This window comes from Nicotiana tomentosiformis, chromosome 9 (assembly GCF_000390325.3).
Source record: "Nicotiana tomentosiformis chromosome 9, ASM39032v3, whole genome shotgun sequence".
Taxonomy (NCBI): domain Eukaryota; kingdom Viridiplantae; phylum Streptophyta; class Magnoliopsida; order Solanales; family Solanaceae; genus Nicotiana; species Nicotiana tomentosiformis.
The window spans coordinates 90,199,044-90,207,313 of NC_090820.1; the positions used below are offsets into that span (position 1 = coordinate 90,199,044).

General features: G+C 37.7%; 1 protein-coding gene across 1 annotated transcript; it reads right to left on the bottom strand.

Moving 5' to 3' along the window:
• Positions 1-2,741: 2,741 nt before the first annotated feature.
• Positions 2,742-4,383, bottom strand: LOC138899177 (uncharacterized). Its single transcript, XM_070185308.1, has 4 exons — positions 3,942-4,383; positions 3,611-3,849; positions 3,391-3,529; positions 2,742-3,241 (listed from the first exon to the last, which is right to left on the bottom strand). The coding sequence occupies exons 1-4, from the start codon at positions 4,381-4,383 to the stop codon at positions 2,742-2,744; spliced, it is 1,320 nt and encodes a 439-aa protein (XP_070041409.1).
• Between the last annotated feature and the right edge of the window lie 3,887 nt (positions 4,384-8,270).

Consider the following 8,270-nt stretch of genomic DNA (forward strand, 5'->3'; position numbering starts at 1 on the left):
TAAGAGGTCGCAATTGATATTCATATCCATCCTTGGCTTTGAGATAATAAGCATTTTTCGACGTAAAATTAATAAAATTTTCCTACAAAAATCAATCTAATTAATACATGTCGATCCCTAAGGAAACCAACACTACATTCTCCCTTGATTCCACATTGACTTGGGATAATTTTACGAAGCTCCTGAAGCTTTGGCCAACCATACAACAATTTACCAATAATTGTATATTGTAAACCTTCAATTATATTCGTGCGATAAAACTCAATTTCTGTCAATTTGACGAAAGGTTCTCCATGTAAAATTGTAGCTCGTCGCAACTGTATAGGCTCGACAGTAGGTTTTGAAATAGAGTTTGACTACATGCGACTGTTTTGGAAGGCTGGTTTTAATATGTTGCTATAATCTAAGGACTGGGAATTGGTTTTTGTGGTAGTATTTGGTGTGGCGAGGGTGGGAGGAGGCTGACAAACCAGAAAAGAGAGTTGGCCGCTGGCCGAAGCGGCCATGAGAGCTCTTACAATAGAAATCGCCTGAAAATCGCCCTTGGAGTCGCCAGAGCCTCTCTCTCCTCACGCGTGGGCTTTTTGTTTTTTTAAATCAATCCACTAGGCAATGTGACTAGGGCTGGTTTTTATATATATCTAATAGCGAAAAACAAATGTCAGGAGGTCTTACAAAATGAAAAAAGTAAACTTTGACATTTACATAAACCCTATTGTCAGAATTTAGCATGATAATCAATAATGATAGTACATGATGTATTCTAATTAAAATAAGAAATTTCACTTTAAAAACTAGCCAAGTTAATCCCTCGTACTTGAAGCCCATGTATATTCTTCTATTGTTGCGCAAATGGCCATTTTCTCTTTGCAGAAATAGATTCAAGTACAATACCTCCCAATGTATATCCAGTAGCCTCATTACCAGGTCTTTAGTTTCATCTTCCCAGCATATATAGTCCAGCAATTCGATAGAATATGGATTACTCCTCAGTACTCCAGTAGAAACTACCTTGCTATATATTTGGTGCCTTGTCTCATCTTCGGGTGAATTGTTGCATTTGATAATCTAGTAACACCCAAGTAGTCCTTTCTTTTTAATGTATATAATACAGCGCTATACTTGCATTATCATATAGTAACCCAAAACCACATGTATACCTATAGTTGGTACTGTCCAGCATTTGTGCACGAAGGTGATTGTGCACTGTTTAGTGTGGTATACGTGTGACCTCCAGTAGTTGTTTCCAAACTCCATAGCATGGTATTCATCTTGTAGTGTAGGAAACATGGATTGCATTGGGTTGTCATTCCACAATGCATCCATTGATCCCTTATTTGTATGCCAAAACTACATACCTCTCATGGTTGTTACTGTGGAACTTCTGGGGTGTGTATCTCCATTGCGTGTAATGTCATCAGCTATCATTGGTAAACTAATAATGCTAATAGCTTGAGATTTCACCCCTCGTTGACCATACCTTTTGATCTGCAGTACAAACTCCCTAAAGACCTTTACAAGACTATAATTCCTTAGCCTTTTCCTTTTATCCTTCAATTCCATGCTTGTGCTTACCATAACATCTCCTTCAAGGGAATGAGCACTAAGGGCTAATACCTCCCATTGAATTCGTAGTATATGGAAAGGCATGGACACATTAACTTCTCCTGCAAAAAATAAAGCAAGGTTAGTAGAAAAAATGATCACCATGTTCTCCTCCTTAAGGATTTTTACATGATGATCCCGTGGGTTTTCCAGTCCCCTACTAGACCTTTCCTCCTCCCTCCTTAATTCTTGGCCACTTTTACCCTTAATTAAGGACATTGCAATTTATCTTCATTCAGAATCCTTCTTCATTGTATGCCCAGCTGCCAGAATCCATGACACTCAATATTGCTAAAATCAAGAGCATAGTTTGCAAGGTGATCAGCCAATTTATTCCCCTCCCTATATATGTGTGACAGCTTGTTACTACACCCTTCCAGTAATCTCATAATCTCCTCCACGTGATCGAAAATACACCAAGGTGGCTTCCATATACCATCAATTATATTCTTCAGTAGCATCGAGTCTATTTGGATCCACACCTTGTTATAATATTGTAATCTGTAGTATCTCAATGCCTCCAAAATTGCTAGTACTTCTGCTTCAGTATTTTTAGCCTCATGAATCTCCCCGCCAAATGCATATAACACATCTCCAGTCTCATCCCTTAGACAAAATCCAATTGCACTCCTTCCAGGGTTCCCTTTAGATGCTCCATCAGTATTAATTTTGATCCACCCTTCCATTGGTAATTCCCAAGTAACTTTCTCATATTTCAAGCATGGAGTATAGTTTTTCATCATAGCTAATAATTCCTGCCACTTATGAGGAATATTATGCAAACCTGGCTTTCTTACTTGTACCAGAACTTGTAGTATGGAAGAGACTTGCTAGATCACTCTACTAGTTGAAACTCCCTCCCTATACTTAAAGTTATTCCTTCTCTTCCATATTTACCATACAATACAAGAAGGCAATGCTTGCATAATAGGTTTAAGTCTAGGACATATCTGGGTAGTCCAACATTTAGTGATTGCATGGTGCATTATTAACCCCTCCATAGCTATACCTGCCCTCGATAGGAAGCACTTCCAAACACTGTTAGCAGCATGAGACGTGAATAACAAATGTTTTAGAGTTTCTTCCTTAGGTTGATCACAACACCAACATCTTGAAGGCATGAAATATCCCAGTCTTCACATGAAATCATCTAGAGATAGTTTTGCTTTCCAAACCTTCCACATGAAGAATGAGATTTTGAAAGGTAATCCCTTCACCCAGATCATCTTGTAAGCTATTCTTGGTTCATCTCTCCTGCTCAGATAATCCCAAGCAGTTTTCACACTAAAATGACCTCGAGTTTCTTGCATCCAAAAAGGCACGTCTAAAATATGTTGCATAGTAGGGGGCTTTAATTTCCCCATAATATGTAATGCATATTCCTCATGTAAAATCTTCAGTAAACTATCCACATTCCATACATCCTCCCCCACCACATCATAGACATTATGGATTGATTCATCTATCCCAAAATCATAAGAAACAAGGAAGTGCAAAGCTCTTAAGCTCGTCCAATTATCAAACCAAAAGAGAGAAGATCCCATTTCTGGATGCCAAGTAATTTGTTGTTCAATCAAATCCCTGCATTCCAACATCTTTCTCCATATATGTGACCCTTCCCTCCATGGAACGATTACTGCATTTAGTTTTTACAATACTTCTGTCTCATAAAGGAACTGCAAAGACTTGGCTTTGTTCGAACATTATGCCACAATTTGCAGAATAGAGGTTTAGATACATCATGCAAGGATATAAAACAAATTCCAACCTCTTCACATGGCATACATAAGGTATTCCAAGATTCCCAATGTCTGCTACTGCCACCAATAGAGCTACTCCAAAGGAATTGAGCAAATATCTTATGCAACTTGTTTATAACATAGTTAGGAGGATTCACAGTTGAAAGTAGGTGAATGTCCATGCTCTGAAAAACATGAGAGATCAACACTGTCCTACCACCTATAGATAGCAACTTACCCTTTCATGATTGCAATTTATCCAGTACCTTAGAAAATAGACCTTGGTAGTACTCCATCCTTCTCCTAGAGTAGAAGATAGGGCAAGCTAGGTAAGTGAATGGAAAATCCTGCCTTCCAATTCCAGTGATCCTTTCCACCATTGTAACCACCTCCATGCTAGTAGAATGGTGCATATAGATAGCAGATTTAATCTTGTTCACCAACTGGCCGGATGCAACTTCACATGCACTCAAAAACTTCATCACTAATTGTAGAGAAATAACATCTGAAGAAGAGAAAATAATGGTGTCATCTGCATATGCTAAGTGATTGATTTTAGGACTCAACTTAGGCTAACCAAATTCAAAGCATTTAAACCCCTTGACAAAGCCTCAACAACTAGAATGAATAGAGTAGGTGATAATGGATTCCCTACACTTCTAGTAGATTTGAAAAAATCATGAGGTTGCCCATTTATGAGCACTGAGTACCAATTGTTTGAAATAATTCCATACATCAACCCTATGAATCTCTTACAAAACCCCATCTTCCTTAACATCATAGTCAAAAATAACCAAGAAATCCTATCATAAGCTTTTGTCACGTTGAGCTTAATTACTACATTAGGGCCAGCTATTGTTTTGAACCTAATGTCAGTAATAATCTCCTGAGTAAGAAGCACATCTTTAGCAATGCTCCTCACTTTCAGAAATACATCTTGCTCGTCAGAAATAAGATTAGGAAGTAGCCCCACTAACCTCTCATGAATCACTATTGAGATGATTTTGTTGTTAAAATTGATTAGGCTTATAGGCCTCATATCCGATAATGTTGTCACCTTCTTCTTCTTAGGTAGAAGAACCAGATTTGTGTGTTACACATTTTGGTAACTCTTGGCCAATAAAAATGCTCTAACCATATCAAATATGGCATCCCCAATAATTTCCCAACAAGAATGCTAAAAGCTTCGTGTGAATCCAGGACCTCCTGCACTCTCTCCATTTAGGCCAAAAATAACTTTATTGACCTCTTCTTTTGTGGGTTGTTTGATCAAATCTGTATTCTGATCAATATCAATCATACTAGTCACATGGTCTATGATGCCAAATATTGTAGGAACTATTGTTTCACTAAACTGGTCCTTGAAGAATTTAACAGCTTCCCCAGCCATCTCTTCATCCTCTTCTATCCAGTTACCAAAACTGATTTGGATCCTCATGAACTCCAATATCTTCCTTCGACCATTGACTTGCACATGAAATAACTTAGTGTTCCTATCACCATCCTTACACCAAGCCATACCTGATTTTTATTTCCAAAATTCTTCCTCCAGTGCCAAGTATCTAATTAGTTCTGCCTGAACCTTTCGTAACCTCTCACTATTCAACTATGTAGGATTTTCTTTGAATTGGGCTTCATGTACCATAACAACTTACTCCAAACTTGCAATATTTTGAAATATATCACCATACGTTGCTTTACTCCATGTTTTCAAGGCCTTCTTCAACTTATTTAGCTTGTAATTGAAGATGATAAATCGATTAGCACTAAAATCAGCATGCCAGTTTTCTCTCACCACATCTTTAAACGAATCATGCTTGACCCAAAAATTAATAAATCTAAAATATTTCTTCACTTGAACAACCTAAATATCACACTTCAATAACATAAGACTATGGTCTAAACCAATCTTGGATAAATGAGTGACTTCCAATCCTTAGAATGTTTTGCTGAAATTCCATATTAGCTAGACATTGATCAAGTCTTTTGAAGATACAATCGTCTTCTGCCCTTCCATTCTACCAAGTGTAAATGCTACCCTTGAATCCAAGATTAGTTAGATTGCAAGTGTTTATGCAATGCCTGATGTCATCTACCTCATTTAAGGAAACTGGCAATCCTCCAATTTCTTCTTCCTCATCCCAAATCATGTTAAATTCTCCACCAACAAGCCATGGGATAGTCATATCTCTAGCCATTGCATATAGTGAATCTCATAGTTCTATTCTCTCAATGGCATCATATTTTTCATACACCAATATAAGAATGAGTTCAACATGAGTTTCAGTATGCAATAACCTCAATGTCAATTGTTGCACCATATCATATAGGATATTAACTTCAAAAACTTCATCAATAAATATCCAATCTTGTTTGACACATTTGCAATTGCTTGTGCAAAACCAATCTTCCTTCTATATCTCTTCAATTTTCGAGCTTGTTGCATTGGTTCCATAAGTCCAATGAACTCAAAATGGCGTTGTCTATCCATTGTAATAAGCCTTTCAAAGGCTTTTTAGTATTCACTGACCTAACATTCCAAATAATTGCATCCATTATAAATTATTTGATTTAGTTAAGGTTCTTCTCATTTGTACCCCAGCTGTTAGAACACTGGAGTTGTCCTTTTCTTTCTTCTTCCTTCCTTTAGCAGCTGATTTGACCTTGTCCATGTGTCTTGGAGAAGGATCACCTTGTCTAGCTATATTGAGGAAATTTTGGGAAGTCCATTCCTCATCAATATCCTTCCTTGCTCTTTCAATATTATCTTCCTCTTTTTTTTTTCCCCACTGCATCCACTATACTATTCTTTAAAGGTTTAGGTATCATCGCTCTTTTACTTTGCTCCTTCATTACCGTCTGCTGCTTCAACTGCTTGTTTGCCAATGAAACAATGTTACCTGTTTTGTATGGCACACCTTCTATATCTTTGGTGTGTTGGAAATTGTGGATTTTAGCATTTGTATCCTCCATACTGGTATTATTATCATTCTTCATGTGATCATCAACATCCCCTACTCCTCCTGCATCAATCGCATTTATCTCAGCTCCTTTAGGGTTTACTGTAGCTTCATGTTTAGGGTTAGTATTTTTTTGCTCCTTGGCTTCAACTTCCCCATTGTTTGCCTTAGCTTCTTTATTATTCTTAGTAGCACTGGTGTTTGATTTCTGTCCCTTTCCATTAACACCGCGATCCTCATCTGCACAATCTTCCTCACCTTATGCACCATCAGGTATTTCATCTTCCTCAGAGTCCTATTCTACTTGATAAGTTCATATCCTTCCTCCACTTCATTGAACCTTCTCATTCACCTTAGGCAGCTCAGCTGTAGTGTTTGTGTCAAAAGAATAAGACGTCACTTCTTGACAAGATTTGTTGGTAGTAACTAGGTTACCCCCAAACACTCGATTCACCCATTGAGTCGTAGATTCCTTTTGTATTTGATCAACACTCCTATTCCTTTGCTCACTAGGAGTAAAGACAGGTGTTATAGGGTTCAACATCTTAGCCGACCTAGGAGTTTCATTCCCAGCCTTACTAGGAGATGGCTTGTCCACCTGTATCACTTCTTGTACCTCTTCGACTATAGCAAGTTGATTATTTTGAATCTCACCAATATCGTCAACCTCTAGGGCTGCAAATGAGTTAGTTGTCTGCAATTGCTTATCTCCAGCTTTGTCGACTAGAACTAACTCTTTTCTAGTTTTTGACTGAATTTCCTCTTGCCTAGATCCAACTTTTCCTCGATTGTCTTTAACTTCTTTCCATTGCTCATTTGCATTATCAACCACCTTAACACTTGTTAAAAGCATCAAAGGGCCTTGTGCTTTCCCTTTCCTTTCAACATTGTCCCCTTCAACTTGCTTGTCATTAGCCTTGCTTTTCATTAATTCTGGGTGAAGTCTCCAACAATCTAATTCATCATGGCCTTGAAGCTTACATTCATTGCAATACTTGGGAAAGTAATCATACTGAATTTTCACCCATTTAGTCCTTATTTCACCATTAGCCTCATTCTCAATATCCATACGTACTTTCTTTGGTAAATTAGCTAAAGATCCACAAGAACTTTAACTCTTGCACAACTAGATCTTGTTTTGTTAATAGTAGCCATGTCGAGATGTAAACGTTTTCCCACAGTTAGAGCTAAAGAAAATAGACATTCCTTGACGAAAAAAGTAGGCAAAAAGTTTGGAAAAGAAATCCACGCCATTACCTTAGGAGGTTCTTCCCCAACCCTAAATTCTGCATCATAAATTAGCGTCTTCAACTGATATTCATAACCATCTTTGGCTTTCACATAATAAAATCTTTTCGACAAAAAGTTAATGAAATCTTCCCATAATGTTAATATAATTAAAACGTGCTTGTCCCTAAGAAATCCAACACTGCATTCAACTTTGATTCCACATTGAGAATGAATAATGCGACGTAGTTCTGGTAGCTCAGGCCACCCATATGATAACTTACATACTACAACATATTGTAATCCTTCTAACACATTCATGCACTCGACCTCTGCTTCTGTAAACTTCACCAGCGGTTATCCATGCAAATAGGTTGAACGTCTTAGAGATATTGGATTAATTGTGTGGCTCAAACTAGGGTTCGCATGGCCTGGAGAGTTCATCACGACTGGTTTCAATATGTTTAAATAATGTAAGGGCTTGGGATTGTTTGTATTTGTTTTAGTATTAGTGGGGGAGGTAGACCAGCCGTTGAAGAAGGCTGGCCGCCAACCAGAATGGCGATGGCAGTTCTCGCGATAAAGCTCGCCTCAGTCTTCTCCTTTTTGCATGTCGCCAGAGCTCTCAAATGTGTTGTTTTGTATTTTTGGGTTTTTTAAGCAAATATACCACTAGGCAGGCTGCCTAATGGCTTATATATATATATATATATATATATATATATATATATATATATAT

What these genes read in the sequence shown, in the direction of transcription:
- LOC138899177 (XM_070185308.1), bottom strand. Translation starts at nt 4,383, where the DNA reads ATGAGGCCTATAAGCCTAATCAATTTTAACAACAAAATCATCTCAATA. An exon ending in ACCAAGGTCTATTTTCTAAG is followed by an intron (nt 3,530 to 3,610) that starts GTACTGGATAAA and finishes CATGTTTTTCAG; the next exon opens with AGCATGGACATTCACCTACT. An exon ending in GGAATCTTGGAATACCTTAT is followed by an intron (nt 3,242 to 3,390) that starts GTATGCCATGTG and finishes AACTAAATGCAG; the next exon opens with TAATCGTTCCATGGAGGGAA.